A 19,731-nucleotide genomic window follows, 5' to 3' on the forward strand; every position below is an offset into this window, starting at 1 on the left:
ATATATATAATAAAATTCTCAAAGAAAGAATTTTTAAAAACTAAAATGAAAAAGAGCAGAATAAAAACCACACACTTAGCATCAAAGGAAAACACAAAGGAGCTGTCCAGGCTTTCTGCATTAAACTGCAGACAGCAGTCCACAAGCATGTGAGCTCAGAAAGCTGGTCCCCACCTCTGTGCTGCCTCGCCACATGGAGTACTTACAGTAGACACATATGCAATACTTACTTTACAGAGAGATGATAAAAGGAGGGCTTTGTTTGCTCTACAACAGTGTATTGCTTCCTTGATGCTATGGCAAATGCCTAACACAAGCAACCTAAGAAAAGCAGGATTCATTTTGGCGTATGGTCTTAGATACAGTCCACCATAGCAGGGAAGTCATGGCAGCACTCCTGGCAAGCAGCTTAGCACGCTGCATCCTCAGTCTGAAACAGAGATGGGCGCTCCTACCCAGCTAGCTTTCTCCTTTTTGACTCTGTCCTTGACTTCGGCCTGTGCTGTGATGCCATGCTTCATTTAGAGGACACCTTCCCACCTCAATGAACCTACTTTAGAGCCTCCTCCAAGACCCACTCAGAGCTTAGTTTCCTGTGTGATTCTAAATTCCATCAAGCTGACAGCCGAGATGAACCTGTCAGTGGCATAAAGGGCTTCAATGTACAGCTGATTCTGGATCTGAACATTTTAAAATGTTTTTTTTTTTCCTGTGTCCATGCTTGCAGTGACCGGTACCACAGGATGTATCGATATTGTTCAAATGTAACTTCTGGTCTTGTACCTTCATCTTGCAAGTTCTGACAGCCATTCCTACACTGCTTTGGTGTTCTGCTGTTTGACCATTTCAATGTCATCCCAAATGAGAAGTACAAAGGAGGAGGAATTAGAAGAGGAAGAGATGGAGGTATCAAATTGTGATTATAATCTCGATTTCTGCAAAACTTATAAGAATATGATCACCTCTCAAGGTTATAGAAGGCCTCAGACAACAGACAGACCAAAGCTTTAATGGCTATAACTTCGGGATAAACCTGCCTTGCTGTGTCTGAAAGAGGTTTACGTTTCCATAAACAACCATGTTTTATAACCTTTTGCTAACTGAGCTCAATAGATCTATTTAAAACATGTCATCATACAGCTCGGCAAAGGCCATACTTACAAATGGAATGCATCTCCAGCTGTTGTCTTAAGCGGATTTTGCTCATTGTGTCATAAAAATTAGGCTCTGACAAGGTTTCTTCTGAAGGTGGCACGCTAAATATTCTCATAATTTTCCTTTTATTCCTAAAACACAAAACCAATGCAGATTTGTTTCAAAACTTACATAATTGTCTCACAATCCATTAAAAGCATGGAACAAATTCTTCTTGTGAAGTACACTATTCTTCACTAACATACAAGCTCTCTGTGTAGAGCATGGTATCACAAGGAAGAAAGATTATAACATTATAACATATATAATACTGTATTGCTAAACAATATATCAAAATGAGGCCCTTTCACTGCGATTCCCCCTAACTCCTAGGGAAAGTAGCACATTAAAAACAGCAGTATATAAACAAGGAAGCATGTCATTTTCCCTCTCTTTCGCAATATCCAGCTAAAGACAAATCGTTGGAGTGGGGAATATTCTGGATGTCAGCAGACCTTAGTTTGGGAAAGTCATGGATAAAAATGTTCTTTAATGACATAGTTCCAGTGGGACATCTTTTTAGAAATGAGAGCAGCGCATCTCTGCTTTTAAAAGAAAAGTGGGAAGGAGGCGGCAGCTCTCTTAGAGAAAAGTTGTCGCGTGCAAGTGGATCTGTGATGACATGTGGCACCTTCTCGCACCCACACCTGGCAGTGCAGCCACTGAGAGGGGGCTGCTTGGCATGCAAGGGCAAGTATGAGTAGGTGGAGTGGACCCAAGTCCAAACAGAAATCATTTCTGGACTATTAGTTATTATAAACTACTCAATAACTTCTTAAATCCTCAGTAGAGAATTCCTGAGATATATACCTACCAGTAAAATACTGCTTTTCCTCTTTAAAATACACACGCTAGCCATCATTGTCGTTATCACCACCACCACCTTCACCACCATCACCACCATCACCACAATCATCACCACCACCACTACCAACATCAGGATCATCACCACCACCATTACCACCATCACCATCATCATTAATTCTATCACTGTTCTGCTGGATTTGGGGGCAGGAAGCTAAGAAGAGTTAAAAAGTACATTTAAATTAAGCTACACCAAAAATGAAGGCAGAAAAATGTCTCTTAGGAATTTGGAGCACACGGCATTTCAATGACACAAGGATAGAAAGACAAGCCCCTTGTTCTCCAGGAGCTGACAGTTTTATAAGAACAGAGATGTGCTGTGCTGGTTTCTTGTCAACGTAATCTAGCTGGAGTCATCTGCGAAGACAGAACCTCAGTTGAGGGATTGCCTCTGTCAGACTGGTGGGCAGGAAAGTCTGTGAGATATTTTCTGGATTCACGACTCTGGTGTGAGGGCTGAGTTCACTGCGGGTGGGTGGTCTCAGGTTGTATCCGAAAACAAACTGGCAAAGCACGGAGAAGGAGCCACAAGCAATGTTCCTCCATGGTCTCTGCTTCAGTTTCTGCCTCTAGGTTCCCATCTTGAGTTCCTGTACCAACTTTCTCAAGGAGGGCCGTGGCCTGTACGCTGACAAACTCTTTGTTCTGCAAGTCCCTTTTGGCCATGGTCTTTATCACAGCAATAGGAAGCAACTAGTACAGTGCCAGGCCTAAGAGTCGAGGAGGAGGCCAACAGGTCAACACGGAGAAGGTGGACAGAGTTCGCTGACTACATGGGTGGTAAGTGTGTTTGCATTCCAGACGCTTGAACCGAAAATGCTTTAAAATATGTTCAATGCAGGGGACACCTATTAATGCTGGTGATGAAGTCAGGCTACTTCAGAAGTGATAGCAACCAGACTTTAGAGCAGTAGGTCCTGTTACACAGAACTGATATGGAAAGGATTTCCAGATCAAGTCTCAGTTGCCAATGCCTGTGTAGACAACACCTTTCAGCCCAGGAACACAATTTCTGAAGAAATATATATTTGTTTGTTTGTTATTTTCAAGACAGGGTTTCTCTGTGTAGCTTTGGAGCCTGTCTTGGCACCTGCTCTGTAGACTAGGCTGGCTTCGAACTCACAAAACTCCACCTGCCTCTGCCTCCCAAGTGCTGGGATTAAAGGCATGCGCAACCACCGCCCGGCTCTAAAGAAATATTTTTATGCATTTAACAAACCAACAAAAACAAATCACATCATAACACTTTAAATCTCGTAAATGCTGGGTATCCTCTCTGCCCTTATTTACCTCTTGGCGTACATGAAGAGGCCAAAGCTAACAAGGATCACTATCAGGTATACATTGGTGGCTTCGTTCCACGCTTCATGGACCGTGTAGTCAATAGAATCATCCCCCATCACGCCATAACTTCCAGCCATGGGATCTGTAAGGGAAAGGACGGTGACTGAGACATGGCCACCAACCGTTGTTGCACGGCCCAGCTAAGAATGATTTTACACTTTGAAAGAGGCACAGGACATTCATTCTTTGCATTTGTTTTGGGGGTGCTGGGGACCAAACCCAGGTCACAGATAAACATGCTCTCTCCCCTGAACTACCCTGCAGTCCCTAAGTAGGCACATTATGAGCCTAAATGTGCTTCAGTTTCCTCACTATTTATGAAACCTAAAATATATTTTTAGTTTGGTTCTTATAGGAAAAGGGATACTGAGCCCAGATATTGGTCATAAAGATACAAAACACATATTTTGCCCATTTTTAATTTTGAAATATTACAACCCTTACATAAATGTTAAAATGTAGGATAAAAATACTGCTAAAAGAATTGAATGTAAGATGGTGCTGCAGTTTTCAAACTGTAGCTGTCATTCAGATGAAAGCACGGAACCCTTCGAAACACAGACCCAGACAATGGGTAGGAGCCTTAGCAGACCAGTCTCTCTATGACAACAAGCCAGAAAATACATGACCGCATTAACTGCGATTCATGTGCCTCCCAACATGCCTGCACACTTGGAGCTGGGCCAAGCTGTGCCCATTTGTCAAACTAGGCTAAAAGAAGCTATGAGACAAAACGTTACGCTGCTCCTTATTCGTAATCATGCATTCCTTGGACATTCCCACAGAAAGCTGCACGGATAATCACAAAAGTATCAGGCAGCAAGTAAGAGAATAAGGAAGGGTTTCTTCTCTGTGTGTGAGAAGTAAATTTATCCCTAGGGACAAGGTTCTTCCCTTGTGTTGAACAGAAAAGGAGTCTCGGTTAAATGACATAAAATATGAAAGCAATCCGGAAGTGTTTTAGAGAGTCTACAAAACCGAGCAAATGGCAGGTGACAAGCCTAATGCAGTATCTCACAAGGCATGTTTTAGTCCAAGGAAAGAAATGCCTGAAATGTCTGAGACATTATTTACAAAGCCTTTGTGTCTTTTGTTTCTGCTTCAACAACAAAGGGGATGCAGAGATTCTTCTACAGAAATACCTTGCAGTCTATTCTGTGAGCTATGCAAATGCCATTAAGGCTGTTTCCCTTGGCAGGCGAATTAGCCTGTATTTTCTTCCTTCCCACTTGTCCATATAAAATACAGGAGGAAGTCCCAGGAAAGAGTTGCTCTGAGCCAGGTGGCGTGCGTTCAATCTGGAGTTCTTGCCAGATGTATGGAGACCTATCGCGCTCATCTGGAGTAGAGTGGACAACACAAACAGACCTCCGGTTTCGACTCCTGACATCGGAGACAACAGGAAGTTCATGTACTGGGGTCTGATGGATACAAACACACCTCTTGTGAAAATATTTTGGTCAAGGAACAATGAAGAGAACTTCTTTATAAAAGACTTAAAACATTAAGATCTAAATAGGAGTGTAGCTCTTACTAAATACTAATGATTAATGCTACGGGCTTTTGGTTGAGTGGAAGGAACAGGAGTAGGTGACAGAGTCAGGTACTCAACTCTTAGTTTTTAAAATTCAATTCCAGGGGGGTTCTCTGATTTTTTTGAATTATAGTAAATAATCAAGTCTGTTTTAGATCCAGAGACTTCTGGAGGACCAAACACTACAACTGCCCTTACTGTGTGTCATTTTGACCACTGTAAACGCCACAATGCTGACGTTTACATGGCAATAGCCATGGCGCCGTTTGGAAGAAAGGAAGTTTTAAGTGTCTGGCTGGAGGTGCTAGAGGGAGCTCAGACAGCCAAGCAGCAACAGTAGAGTACTCAGAATCGGGAGTGGATAAATTAGGGAAGAAACGGGTTAAGGCAGCAATGGCCACTGGATACGGAGTGAGTGCCATTTATTTATCTGTCAAATTAACAAAGTGCTTCCCAATGCCCATTGGATCCTAACCAGATTAATTTCTTGCTACAACTTCTGACAGAACGTTGTCCATGTGCCACCGAGTGAATGACGCACTCCTATCCAGAGCATGGCTTCTTCCTACTAGGCCACTCTATAATTTTATCTAGAAAAAAGGTTTCTGACGACTGCTGATCCGGAGGGGCAAAGTGTAAACCTGAGATATAGGACACTCAATATAAAACATCAGTACTCTGCAATAACGCTGCTCCTCCATGGGTCCTGGGAGGGATGAATGGCCTTAGACCTGCAGCTAGGAAAGACTAGCACGGAAGGCAGACCTCTCCTAGCCCTGACACGATCAAGAGCATGCTCCGGAAGACAACCGGGAATGGAGAGCTCGGAGTCGCGGGGCAGACATGGAACTTTGACCAGCCCGCCCACACACTAGGTGTAGTCTAACTAAGTGTGCGCAAACACACCCTTCATCCTCGGTCTAAATGACGTGTCCAGGAGTTCATTTCTATCAACTTACTGGTCCAGTAAGATATTTGCTGGGAGTGGCAGTCAGAGCTCTTTCGAGAAAACTGACTCCTTCCCTCGGTTGTCCTGGGAACTAACACCTGCATTATCGTTTCAGTAGGAAGATGAATGAGTGAACGAAGTCGCAAGTGAGCATGAGCATTCAGAGATAGCGCCGTCAAAAATGCATCCAACGAGGATTTAGTTTAAGGCTGACCTACTTTTAGGTGAAAAACCCTTTTCTGGTAATCATGAGACATTATCTTACGTTTTTAAATTTGTCTCCACCGTTCTAGAAGTGGGTATTACTTGCCATCATGCCTAGAATGTTATTTTGGTCTCTCGTCTGGAACATTTGTTATTTTCCCACAGAAACGCAGCTTAAACACCGTTTCTAACATCAAAATCCAAGCCCTGTGAAGGGAAGACTCTTGCTCCTGGTTCTCTGAGACACTATGGGGTTTGAGGTCCTGAAGCAGAAGGGGACACGCTCACAGGCCTTCACCCTTTCCCAGAGGAAGGAGGACATCTGAGATCTGAGACCTGGGCAGTTCACACTCGAATGATATTGTATGCAACCAGCCTGCTTGGAGACACTGCGACTCTGTAACAGGTGACAGTGGTGGATCTGTCACCTCAAGGCCACACGGGCTCAGGAAGGAAGGGACAGGGGCGGCACAGAGATCCGACGCCCAAACCTGGCCTCCTCCAGCCGCGTCCCCTATGCAATCCGCTCCCGGTGACATACAGGACGGTCCTCTCCCGACAGGCCGTCCAACGTTCCAGTCGTCCCGTCGGCCACGGAGACACAAGCCCGGGTCTGACCCGCAGCCCGGCGACCCGGACCGGACGGGGCGGGGCGGGGCCGGCTGGCCGGGGCGGGGCGGTGACGCGGTCGCGCGCGCGGGCGAGCGGGCGAGCGCTCAGCGGGCTCCGGAGGTGCGGAGGCCGCCGCGCCGCTCCGCTCCGCTCGGCTCCGCTCGGCTCGGCTCCGCTCCGGCTGTTCCGGGAGTCGGGCGGGGAGCGCGGGCCGAGACCCAGCGGACCGGACGACCACTCCTTCGTCACTTCCTGCCGGCCCGCGGTTTCCGGAGGGAACGAGAAGCCAGGTTTTGTTATTGGTTTTTCTTCCTTCCCTCCCTCTCTCGGGATGCGAGCCCGTGGCCCGGGTGCCGCCTCTGGCGAGAGCGGAGCGGGCCGTCCGTGCGAGCCGCGGCCCGGGTCGGCGCGGGCGGGCGGGAAGCGGCGGGCTCAGGCCCTCGGCGGTGGGGCGGTCGCGGGGTGTCTGCGCGTGCTCCGGAGACGAAGCTGCTGCTCGGTCTCCTCATCTTCCCCGCTGCGAGCCCAAGGCGATCGAAGTGTTCTTAACGCTGGAAGTGCCCCGGGCGCCCTCTCGTTCTTGGCTTGAATGGCTAGGGTGTATTTTTTTTTTTTTTTTAAGGGAGGGAGGAAATAAAAAGAACTCTGCGTAGCGACTTGAACGAGAACGTTTCCCAGCGTGAGGCAGGTGATGAGTGTGTGGGGGATAGCAGCTTCGCCATTAAACCGGTCAGTCCCCAGGTTAGTCCTGGCCATGCAAATAAAGCGGCCCATTGTCCACGTGCTTAAGGGCTTAGCTGTTCCAGCGGGACAAGTTCTCCTGGATCAACTGATTTCTAGTTATAATTCGTGCTCGCATCGTAGCGGTTCTGTTGAATTGGTATGTACAGATAAGATCAAATGATTAATACTGTAACTTTCAGCAAGTAGTCTTGCCTCTTCCAAACTCACCTTTCCCTACATACAGTAACATAGCAACATTTTTTGTAGTATCAGTATATCTGCATTTACATATACAAGCAGTCATGTACATAATTTTTAACCATTTAGTTTGAGTTTAAAGTTAGAAAAAATTAGAAAGGATAACTGTGCTGTTTGCTGCGTGTTTGCCAGGACAGTGCCAGACGTTCATAGATGTTTTAAATCAGTCCGTTTTCAAGGGTAACTTTTTGCTTAAGCATAGAATGGCCACAGTTTTTCAACACGTGAGTTTGATTCGAATGCATCACCATATAGAATGTCTACACTAAATAATTGTTTCTTCTGTGAAAATCAGGGTGTTTGTTGGTCACATAAAGAATCTCAGCAAGTTAGTGTGACTTTAAAAGTTCATAGGATTGCAGTTAATCCCGTTGGGTATTAAACAGTTTACAAAGCCGTGTGGTTCTTACTTATCCAAGTGCCCATTGCACAATATGGCCAGAAAATGAACAAGCTAGGGTGTACATCAGGCAAAGGTACCGAGAGCCAGAGCGACCCTTACTCCAAGAGTCCTTTGTATTTCATAGTACAGTTCCCAACTTAGGGCAAAAGTGTGACAAGATTATCTTTCCAACACCAAGCTAAGAAAACAGCGAGCAGGCTGTTAAATTTTTGGAGTGTCTCTGTTTCTTTTTCTTTTTAGATAGGGCCTCACTATGTATCCCTGGCTAGCCTGGATCTGTGTAGACCAGGATAGCCCTGGACTTGAGAGACCTCCTCACCTCTGCCTTCTGAGTGCTGGGATCAGAAGTGTGCACCACCGCACTCGGCTAGGCGTGTCAGGGTTTCTCTGAGCATTTGAATATTAAGAATATTAGATTTTCTATATTGTAGGTAGTTGTAAAAATCGTATGTGCCTAGCTGGGCAGTGGTGGCTCATGCCTTTAATCCCAGCACTGGGGAGGCAGAGGTAGGCGGATCTCTGAATTCAGGGCCAGCCTTGTGTACAGAGTGAGTTCCGTGGAAAAACGTTTTTATGTGCCTAACTTTTTAATTTGGGTTTAAGTATCTTTAAACACATATTCAGTATTCTCTCCAGTATAAGATTAGAATATGTTTATAAATTTTAATGATTTATGTAGCCATAACAGCTCAAAACTGACTTGTGAGGGTGATGGTAGAGTCTTGCATCGTGAGAGGAGACGTGGCTGGGACGATTAGACTGAGGGAAGTGGTTGGAAGCCTGTGCTTGAGGGTAAATTAGCATACTAGAACTTATCAGAAAATTCCATTAGTGTGTCATCAGGAAGAAATGGAATTTGGGAAAGCTTTGTTAGTTGGTATTTACCAAAGGGTTCCTTTCTTTACTTGTGGACGGATGTCCTTGGGGGAGGGACAGAGGGAGGTATGGGGGAGGGGGTGGGAGAAGGATGCAAGTTGTCTTTGTAGTGAATTCTTTTCTGTGTGACTAATTCTTGCTACCACATAGGTGCCTCTTCAAGCACTTCGCAAGCTTTGAGATTTGGGGGCCGGTCATTGGTAGATGAAAGGAAGAAAAAGGGAAGAGATGGTAGTGTTAAGGAATCCCCCAGACAGACAACGGAATAGGCAAGGCCTTAGGAGGCTTTCTTATGGGCAAAATTTTATCAATATGAGCAAAATCTATCCCAGTAAGAGTGACAATGAAATTTGTAAATGTCTCATGTCATCTGTATCAAAAATTACAGACTGTTCCCTTAATATAATCTATACACAATTGGGTAGATTTATAATGTAATGCGATACATGAAAAATTACTGAATTATTCCCATCAGCCATTTCTGTACAACCTGGTGAAGTTGTAGGGACTGGCACAGTCTCCTCAGCTCCTGGCCGTAAGTCATCCGAGACATAACCGGAAGCCAGGCCTGTCTCATTCATCACTTCAAAACTTGGCTCTCAGCGTAAAAATTTGCCTAGAATACTTGGAACCCTGGGTCCTATCCCCGACATTGCCAAAACTCAGTGGAAAACTTGTCTCCGGTATGGGTGCCCTTTAGCCCACAGACAGCAAGCCAGTTTCTGCTGTGAGTTAGTTGGTGATTATCTCCAGGGCCTAGAACAGAGCCTGGCCAGGAAAAGCAATTGTGGAATAAACATTGCGCCAGATAGATCTGCTTCCTTTTGTTTAGGTCCTTCCTGCCCTTATGTGTGGGGCTCCTCCAGCCTCACCTCTGTAATCGAATCCCACTCCCCTTTGTGTGTCGTTTACACAGTGCCGTTTGGGGTCTCATTTTTTTCCTTCCTTCCTTCCTTCCTTCCTTCCTTCCTTCCTTCCTTCCTTTCTTTCTTTCTTTCTCTTTTTGCTTTGTTGTTGCTGCTGTTTTGAGACAGGGTATCTCTTTGTAACAACAGTCTTGGCTGTCCTGGAACTTGTTATGTAGACCAGGCTGGCCTCGAACTCACTGAGCTCTGCCTGCCTTTGCCTCTCAGGTGCTGGAATTAAAGGCGTGCGCCACCACCTCCTGGCTGGTGTTAAATCTTCATGGCTTATGTTGCTACTTTAGTGTCTCATATAGTCTGCTTCCTCACTTCAGATACTATATATTTTAAGGCTGTATCTATTTATACAGCACTGTTTTCAGAATTGCCTTAGCATCTGGTATGTCTATACAGAGTTGGCTTGTCTGGCTATGGAGTAAATACTAGTTATCATGGGAAAACATCAAATATATCTTGAACCATTGGTAACATATTAGTTGGGCAAACTTTGTGCACACTTAGGAAACAATGTAAAAACTTAGTGCCAAAAAATAATGAAGAGTAATATTTGTCCAGTGCTAAAAATGTGCCAGCCGGTGTCCCTGTCCCCTCTCGTTCATTTGTGTCTCAACAATCTTTTGCAGAAGGTAGTTATAATCTATTTTTCAAGGGAGGAAACGGCTGTGCAGCAAAGCTTTCTTACCCAAGATTATGATGTGCAAATTAAATAGAATAGGTAGTCTGGCTCCCGGGCCAGCCAAGCTTCTCTCCCGAGTTGGCTTATTTCTGGTGTGTGTGTGGGGGGTCAGTTTGCCAGTGCACAGAGGCCAGAGAAGATGTCAGATGGCTGCCTTGTTCCCTGGAGACAGGGTCTCTCCCTGAACCTGGAGCTGTGTTGGTGCCTAGCAAGCCCCAGAGTTCCCACACAACAGGGATTTTTTATGTTGGCGCTAGGGACCAGAACTCATGTTTATGTAACACTGAACCCATCTCCCCAGCTTGGGAGGTTTACTTTATAATTTGAACAATCTAAAAACAAAACGCTATTTTTGCAGTTATAAAAGGTGCTCTTAAGGAGTCAGGGGTGACTGGAGAAATGGCTCCATGATTAAAAGCACTTGCTGCTCCAGTGGAAGATCTGAATTTGGTTCTCGGCACCCACTTGGCAGCTTATACCCATCCATCATAACTCCAGTTCCAGGGGAGCCAATCTCCTCTTCTGTCTGCCATGGCGCCAGGCACGCATGTGGTGCACATCCACACATGCACGGAAACAACTACATATATTAAATAAAATAGATGTTCCTCTATTAATTAGTTAATCATTGTGGTGCTAGTGATCTGAGCCTCGTGCATGCTAAAGGAGTGATCTGTCACTCTCCATTCCAACCCTAAAGATGTTCTAAAAACTTCAGCAGGTAAAAAGGTGCTTGTCAGCCTGTTGCCATGAGTTCTATTCCTGGGACTCTGTGAATGGAAAGAGAGTACTAACTCCCAAAGGTTGTCTTCTGACCTGTACATGAACACAAAATACAAGTTTTTTTTAATCCTTAAAAAGTTTAGGGTAGCCAAAAATAAATAGGTAGGTAGGTAGATAGATAGATAGATGATAGATGGATGGACGGACGGACAAACAAACAGACAGATAGATAGGATGACTGCAAAGGCACTCCTGTGCTTTCCAGGTAGAAGAGGCAGATAATGGAGGCTCAGGGACATTGCTGTGCAGAGACTAAAGATGAGGCTGAGTAAAGGTTTTATCTTGGTGGCTGTTGGGTTCTAGGATAATGATTCACCAGGACAATGACTTGTACATTCCTACTTTAGTGTCCGACTGCTTCTGCCAAATAAAGTCACGCTGGTGACACGTTGCAGCTCGCTGGCTTCCTAAGCATTCACTAGACTTAAACCAATGTGATCTGTGGTGGTGCGGGTTACTGAAGTTGTCCTCAGGTTTTCTGCCCTCTGATGGAATTTGGTCCCACCTTTTCAGCTTGTGTTGAGCAATAGGCAACACTCAGAAAAGGTCAGGAGTCCTCTTCTGACCAAGTGCTTCCTTTTTTTAAATGGTGGAACAAGATGTAAAATTTTAGGTTGATTTGGTATAACCCTGGAATAAAATCAGAAGTGTGGAATTAAACAAACAAAATCCAGCACAGGAAAGGACAATTACATTCCCCTAAAACCTCTAGATGTCACTTCACAGATAGGGGGTTGTACATCACCTGACTGCTGTCTACGAATCAAGAAGACATGCCTTAAAATGAAGCATGGTGGACAGACCCTGTGAAGGTACAGTATTCTGTGTTAGAGATCATTTCCATTCATCCCTGGACTGCTTTATAATACACCGGTGAAAAAGTGCCTGAGCCGCTACTGCTTTGACATCATTTATTTTGAGATGTCCTGTGGAGAAGTGACATGCGTTCTGCTTCCCAGCTCATGTCCTGTTTAAATATTTCAGAAACTAACTTGGGAGGTGGCGGTTGAAATCTGTAGTGAAATGCTCATCAAGGGCTGGCAAGATGGCTTAGCTTAAGACAATCTGGGCTCGATTCTCTCAGCACCCACATGGTAGCTCGTGACTGTTAACTCTATTTCCCGTGGATCTGATGTGCAGTGCCCTGCTCTGCTCTCCACGGGTGCCAGGCACATGCGTGGCACACACGCAAACATTCATAAAATAGAAAACAGTGTTTATCCAGTTGGCATGTTAGCCTTCATGTCAGGCTCCTCCCTAAATGGTTTTTAGTGAAAGATTCTGATGCACTGAGTCATTTAGTGAACCCAGGATAGACAAAAATTGAAAAATTAGTCATTACAATGTCCATGTATACTTTTTACTAATTTCAAGAATTATTGATTATTTGCAATATTGTTATATGCCCTATGATACCTCTTTAAAGTGTATTTTAAAGTTGAAGTGAAAAATTAAAATTTCTTATTGATACTATTTATATTTTAGTTTTAGCTAAAATATTATTTCGTGTAAGGATTTGTACTGATAAGAATTTTGGGTTTTTAATCTGGTTGATTTTAACTTTTCTTTTTTTAAGGGCTCTTACCTTGAAAACAGCATGATTGGCTTCCATGTCATCTTTGAATATGAGTGACATTCCTAGTTTCAGCATGCCCTCATAGAGACCAGCAGACCAGGGCTATTCTTTCAGGAAGCCTCGCGCTGGAAGTAGTGTATTGGATGTCTGCACATGGACTGGATTGCCCACTGACTCATAAGAATATTGAAAGCTGGTAAACAGCTGAAGACAGGCGGGTTTAAGGAAGCAGCTCCAACCCCCTTAAGGCTTTGAACATCTTGAAAGAAGATCATTGTAGAGATGAGTGAGAAGATTGCAGTCATTTCTACATTTGTTTCTAGACATTCATTATCTTTGTTAACCCATCCACTTGGTGCATGATATTTGAGTTATTTTCCATGACTGTAATAGCTCATAATCTGCTTCTCATCAGTTTTATCTGTGGGTACGAAATCACATAAGTAAGAGGTGAAACAGGAACCGTTTATTGGGATATCGATGCCCTCACCTCCACAGAAATGGACATTCGTTGACTAATCACTAAGGAGTGAGAGAGTTGTTTCCTGTAATGATGTACTCTTTCAGTGAAGTTCTGTTTTAGCTACCCAAGGTGTCCTTTTGGACAAGTTTTTAGCACTGAAGAGCTAATAATCATAAAATAAGAATCAAGCCGTTTGTGGTGGTGCACACCTTTAATCCTAATACTCGGGAGGCAGAGGCAGTTGGATGTCTGAGTTCAAGGCCAGCCTGGTCTGCAGAGCAAGTACCAGGACAGCCAGAGCTACACAGAGAAACCTTGTCTCGAAGGAGGAAAAAAAAAAGAATTGCATCTTTGTAAGTAGAACTTTAATATACTTGATGTTCTACCTTATATTTTCCAGAATCAATAACAATTTCTAAAGCTAGATATGGTAACACATGTCAATAATCTGAGCACTTAGGAGACGGAGGCTGGAGAATCAGGAGTTTAAAGTCATCTTCAGATTTGTAGCTAGCTGGAGGCCAGTCTAGGCTAAGTAAGACCCTTCTCATCAAATTAGGAAAAGAAAAAGAATAATTCCCACTCTTTTCATGATTATTTTTTGTTTGTTTTGGTTTTTGTTTTGTTGTTTTGTTTTTTGAGACAGGGTTTCTCAGTGTAGCTTTAGTGCCTGTCCTGGAACTAGGTCCTGTAGACCAGGCTGGCCTTGAACTCACAGAGATCCACCTGTGTCTGCCTCCTAAGTGCGGGGATTAAAGGTGTGAGCCGCCACCACCTGGCCAGTATTACTTTTTTTTTTCTCTCTTGTCCAGTATTTAGTTGTTGCTCTCATTTGTTGGTGATATCTTTGTTTTCCTTCCAGTAATCTGAGTATCCCAGAAGATATGGCTAGTAGAACTTTCTAATCCTTTAAACTTTGTGTTAAGTTTCTTTTTCTTTTCTTTTCTTTCTTTCTTTTTTTTTTTTTTTTTTAAGGATTTACGTCTTTATTATGTATACTTTGTTGGCTGAGGTTTCTGTCCTGCTCAGTTCCCACAGTCGTTTAGTCCCAAAGAAATCACACAGAGGTCTACATTAATTATAAGCTGATTGGCCTAGTATCTCAGGCTTCTTATTAATTCTTGTAACTTACATTAGCCCATAATTCTTGTCTGTGTTAGTCACGTGGCTTGGTACCTTTTTTGGCGAGGCAGTCACATCTTGCTTGCTCTGTGCCTGGCTTCCTCTCTGTCTGGGTGACGACTGCAGACTGAAACTTTCCTCATCCCAGAATTCTCGTTGCCCTGCCTCTACTTCCTGCCTGGCTACTGGTCAATCAGCGGTTATTTAAAATACAAGTGACAGGGTACAGACCATTGTCCCACAGCAATACATTGTTCTGCCTGCATGTATGCCTGCAATGCAGGCCAGAAGAAGGTACCAGAAGGCATTATAGATGGTTGTGAGCCACCATGTGGTTGCTGGAAGAGTGAGTGGCCAGTGCTCTTAACCTCTAAGCCATTTCTTTAGCTCCATGTTAAATTTCAAACTAGTTTTTAGCTTGTTGCCATGACGTTCCCTCTTACCCTTCCCATTTAGTGTATTGAGGGAGGCAGTGCAAAAGAAAAAGCAAACACACTTGTGTAGTTAACAAATGAAAGTCAAAGTGAGAAGGAAGTACCACACACCTTTCATTCCAGCACTTGGGAGGCAGAGACAGTTGGAACTTTGTGAGTTTGAGGCCAGCCTGGTCTACAGAGCAAGTTCTAGGACCGTCAGGGCTATACAGAAAAACCTTGGCTACAAAAACAAAAAGAACAAAACAAATAATCAAAAGTAGTCCTTAAGGTCTTATGCCCATACACATTTAGATAGAGACCAGTTTTTTTAGAGTTCTAATTTTAGAATTAACTTGCTGGTTAGACGTAAGAAACATGATGTTGTAAATTATATTTTCAGCTCTTCCTATCATGGTCTTACCCTTACATTTATGTAATTTAAGAAACATTTTTGTTATTACAGTTCATGTTTTACTCAACAAGGACAAATACAAGAAAAAGAGCATATGTTTTAATTTAGCGAAGCAAAATTCCATAAAACATTTGGTTAATTTTAATATTTTCTCTAGTAGGAAGCCTGCTCTGTTTTCCTTTCTTCTCCTTCTGCCTAATCTACTCTAACCACTTGTTCTCCGTTGTACTTTTTTTTTAGCCATCTGTCAGAATTTTTGTGTGTGTGTGTGTGTGTTTTGCTTCTCCCATAGGTCAACCTTCTATTTTAAATTCTTATGTTCTTTTTTTAAAGAATTTTTAAATGTTTATATTTATGTTTAATTCTGTGTGTCTGTGTCTGTGTGTACATGCCTGTGAGTACGTTCCTTCGGTGGCCAGAAGAGGGCATTAGATCCTCTGGAGCTGGAGTCACAGGTAATTGTGGGAGGGAGGCTAGGAACCAAACAGGTTCTCGGCCAGAGCAGTATATGCACGTAAGTGTTGTTCCATCTCTCCACCCCCTTTGTCTGTTCTCTCTCTCTCGTCACATGGCTGTGCCTTCCTCCTAATCTGCCACCTCCAGCCAGCTTCGTCTTGTCAGTGAGCCATTGTCCAGTCTCTGGTATTTTGGGGTTTGGTCTGGTTTTTAGTTATAAGAAGCTAATGCCGTTTCCGTGACAGTGTTCAGTCAGGGTGCGTTTGCTCTGCAGGTTCTTGTTTGCCGTGTTCTTAGGAGGCAGGCATTACTAGATGGATTTGTTATCAGTCCTTGCACAGAACACAGCTCCTGTGTGTGTGTTTTCTGAGTATCTAAGATGAATCAGTTTTTAGTAACTTTTCCCTGGAACATTGGGTTCTTCTGTTTTCTGATTCTAGGAATTAAGATTAGTACTCTAGACAGTGGATGCTGCTTCAGAATGAGGAGAGTCCAGAGCACTGCCATCCTTACCGTTGAAGAGTTACTGACAGTTACTGCTCCTTCTTCAAGGTTTTGTCATGAGCACGCGTGACAGAATCATAGACAAACAAACTTTGTCTTTCCACAATGGCGGAAGTTACTGAATAAATGAATTTCCAAGGAACTGCCATTTCAGTGGGGGCAGTTTTCCAGATAACCCCACTTTCCTAGGTTATCTGGCTAAGACAAACACAGGTTTTTCTTCTTTCCTTTTTTTTTTTTTTGAAGGTTGATTAATATATGTAAGTAAAAATGAATTTATATGTACTATGTGTGCAGGTGCCTTTAGGAGAGGAGGGCGTCTGATCCTTACATTCCTAGAGATACAGTGACTAGTCAAAATGCCTAGAATTTAGTACTGGCAGCTAGTGTGGGTGCTGGGAACCAAACCCAGGTCCTCTGCAAGAATAATAAATGTTCCTAACCTCTGAGCCATCTTTCCCGTCTCCCGATATGGGGTTTTTAACTCTCATTCTTACAGATTACCATTAGGACGAAACTTGCACACTCAAAAAGAAGCTGACATGAAATTCTACAGAATGAGCTTCATGAGGAGTTGGGAGAGGGAGAGAGGGGTGCGAGCCTTCAGGTCTGGGAAGGAGTCACAGGAGAGAGATGGCTGCCATATGTAGTACAAAGGAAAGCCTTCAAATCTCCTTCGCAGCCTCAAAACTAAGTTTGACTTACAGCTTTTTTTGGTTTGGTGGGGTGGGGATGGGGAGTGTTCCCTATTACCTAACTATAGCTTATCCTCTTGGCAGGGAGCCAAACACTAAACCATTAATAGTTGCATGGGGGCAGGGCTCTAGGCATATCAAGGCCATCTCAGTTCCTGGTAGACACAGGGCAAGAGGTGCGGCCTGATAGCCTGCAAGACAGGCAGGGTCTGTGATCTAACATGTCACACAGTAAATACATCTGTGTGTATACAGGTTACAAGTGGATAGAAAAGGCTGCTGCAGAGTTCCTAGGTTTCAAAAATAAGCTGATAGAACTGCACCTGGGTCTGCACTGATGAGGGAGTGGGGCCCAAACCAGCTGCAGGCCTGAGTCCCTGAGTCAGTCAACCGCAGGCCTCTTCTCTTGCTCGCGGGCTTAGGAGAAGCTGCTGAGTTGAGTCCAGAAAGGAATGGTTAGACAGATGGGTGGGGATCTCCAGTGGAGTTGGCTGCTTGAACAGGAGGGACTGAGCTAAGTGGAAGACCTAGAGACAGTCCTGTCGATTTTGATGCATGCACCAGGTGTCAAGTGATGGACCGAGGCCTTGGGCCATCATAGTTGTGTATGCTGGTCTCCTACGCAAGTCCAGATGAAGGAGCGAGACTGTTTCCTCAGCCTGGTATATATAGCAGGTTCTCGAATCTGGTTTCCCTGGTAGGATTTTAATACACCCAGTTAAATAGTCTTAGCCCACTCAAATTTATAAGGGGGGCACCCTTTCTATTTTCAGGTATAAGTCCGGGCAGCTTGAATGGTACTTGTTTGTACCCATTGTGATTTTGTGAAGCCAACCAGGTATTACCAGGGAAACTGGATTTTCCTTTTGGGGCTCTTAGTCTCATTAATAATGGTAATAATAGAAATGGAAAGTATTTTGAGGACAGTTTGTTAAAGTTTGAAAAGCATGGTGCAAGGTAGGTGAAAATCCTGGTAGCCACAAATAGGAAGATGAAGAAAAAGCCAATCCTTTTAAGTTAATTGTGGAATAGAAATTGAGGCAACTCATTAAGAAAGGAGAAAATATTCTCAAGAATGGAAGAAGGATCTATATGATCATCAATTTATTTTTATTTAAATTTTTAGATTTATGTACATAAATGTTTTTCCTATGCATGCATATGTGAGCAGTATGCATCCCTAGTGCCATGAAGGTCAGAAGAGAGTATTGTGCCCCCTAGAAATGGAGTTATAAAAGGCTATAGCCCCCCTCACTCTCTCTGTCACACACACACACACACACACACACCAGCCCCACCCAGCTCTCCTCTTTGCTCTGGTCAGTATTTCATAGGTGGTACCTTGTTCACTCTGCTCATCCGAGGTTCCCAGAAGAGGGAGGGGCTTCTAGGCTTTCTCTGCAGGCTGGCTTCTGTCATGTTGCTCTTGATGTATCTTTTTCCAGTTGCTAATCTCCTGTCAATAAAGAATGCTCTCTCATGGCAAGAGCCAGTTTAAAAATTCACTGTTTCGCACTCTGTGGAGTAAATTAGAGCGAGGCACAACATGACCTCGACAGTTTTACAGCAAAAACATGACTGAAGTCAACATGGGAGGACAGGAAGAGAAAGTAAATACTATTGGAAAAGGACTTGCGTTAATAATCAGTTTCTAGAAATGGAGCAAACAGCGGATTTGACATTTATTATATAAAAGGTCCTCTACACAAAAGTAGCCATATCTCTAGTAACTAGTTTTACTAGTGCCTTGTGGGGGTTTTTGCATTTCCTTGTAAGTCCTGAAGTTGTTTTAAAAAACTGACAATGAGCTTTTATTTTGAAAGACTTCATGTCTCCTTAAAATTAACCTCTGTTATTTTGTAATTACATTGTAACAGTCTGTAAATGCTTTGGACAACTGACTCATTGTTTCTTACACAAGAAAATTTATAAATTGTATTGTCTGTTCCTCCAGACTCCAGTTGTATTGTAACAAAAGCAGGGTTTATAACAAGACTTTATCTTGAATGCCAGGCATGGTAGCATATCTGTTTAATCCCAGCACCCAGGAGGCAGAGGCATGCAGATGTCTGTGATTTCCAGGCCAACCTGGTCTACATAGTGAGTTCTAGGCCAGCCAGGGACAAGATGAGACCCTGCCTCAAAATAAAAGAAAAAAGAAAAAAACTTTTCTTATGTTATTTGTAGGTTTATTTTATCTCTTCTGTTTTTCTTTTTCTCTTGTATATATGCTTTGTTGTTATTAATTATAGAAGACAATGGTTTTCATTGTGATGTTTATATACATGTATAGAATGTCCAGGAAAAGCCCACGTATCTCATATGGTGATGCTGAGATAAGAAGAACAACCCTACAGAGTTGGATTCACTCTGGTCACACTGGTGGTTGCGGGGGGTCTTAGAGCTGAAGGAGCTTTAGTAGCCACCAGTCAAAGGTGTCTCAAGGCTGTAATTGCAGAGGTCAAAAAGAATTGACATAGATGTGCTCCATCATAGCTGGTCAGGGTGTATTCGTAAGTAAAGGGTCCAGAGCATGAGAAAGAGGGCTCGTGGGCTGATGAAACCTCAGAGTCCACTCTCACAACACAGCTCCTCCAGCAAGGCCACACCTCCTAATCCTTCCCGAACAGATCCACTGTGAGACTCTGGGGGCCATTTTCATTCAAAGCACCAGACAGCTCATAAAGAGACTAAATCTTATAAAGTCAGATATATATAGATATATACACACACATATGTATATA

General features: G+C 43.6%; 2 protein-coding genes across 8 annotated transcripts in view; one reads left to right on the top strand and one right to left on the bottom strand.

The window, feature by feature from the left end:
• Positions 1 to 81: 81 nt before the first annotated feature.
• On the bottom strand, positions 82 to 6,870 carry Smim19 (small integral membrane protein 19). 5 transcript variants are annotated; one of them, XM_050146681.1, is made up of 4 exons: positions 6,518 to 6,646; positions 3,349 to 3,484; positions 1,162 to 1,286; positions 82 to 321 (listed from the first exon to the last, which is right to left on the bottom strand). In XM_050146681.1, exons 2-4 carry the CDS (start codon positions 3,477 to 3,479, stop codon positions 308 to 310), a joined length of 270 nt encoding a protein of 89 aa, XP_050002638.1. In that variant the 5' UTR covers positions 3,480 to 3,484; positions 6,518 to 6,646; the 3' UTR covers positions 82 to 307. The 5 variants fall into 5 exon arrangements, with proteins under 5 accessions (XP_050002638.1, XP_050002637.1, XP_050002634.1 ...); XM_050146680.1 differs by having other exon boundaries at positions 83 to 321; positions 6,426 to 6,572; XM_050146677.1 differs by lacking the exon at positions 6,518 to 6,646 and adding an exon at positions 4,545 to 5,164 and having other exon boundaries at positions 83 to 321.
• Positions 6,844 to 19,731, top strand: part of Slc20a2 (solute carrier family 20 member 2) — an 89,439-nt gene continuing 76,551 nt past the window's right edge. The window contains exons 1-2 of one of the 3 annotated variants that reach the window (XM_050146673.1): positions 12,070 to 12,155; positions 12,920 to 13,735. The gene's annotated coding sequence lies outside the window, so the exon portion shown is untranslated. Of the gene's footprint in view, positions 6,992 to 12,069; positions 12,156 to 12,919; positions 13,736 to 19,731 lie in introns of those variants that run through there. The other 2 variants (XM_050146672.1, XM_050146674.1) reach the window with 2 other exon arrangements.

The sequence above is a fragment of the Alexandromys fortis genome, unplaced genomic scaffold (genome assembly GCF_014885135.2).
Source record: "Alexandromys fortis isolate MF-2015 unplaced genomic scaffold, M_Fortis_MF-2015_v1.1 scaffold_55, whole genome shotgun sequence".
NCBI lineage: Eukaryota > Metazoa > Chordata > Mammalia > Rodentia > Cricetidae > Alexandromys > Alexandromys fortis.

Bases quoted from the DNA above. Each gene is read 5' to 3' on its own strand.
- Smim19 (XM_050146681.1), bottom strand. From the start codon at position 3,479: ATGGCTGGAAGTTATGGCGTGATGGGGGATGATTCTATTGACTACACG. The intron at 1,287-3,348 runs GTAAATAAGGGC...TTTGTGTTTTAG, and splicing joins CTCTTCATGTACGCCAAGAG to GAATAAAAGGAAAATTATGA.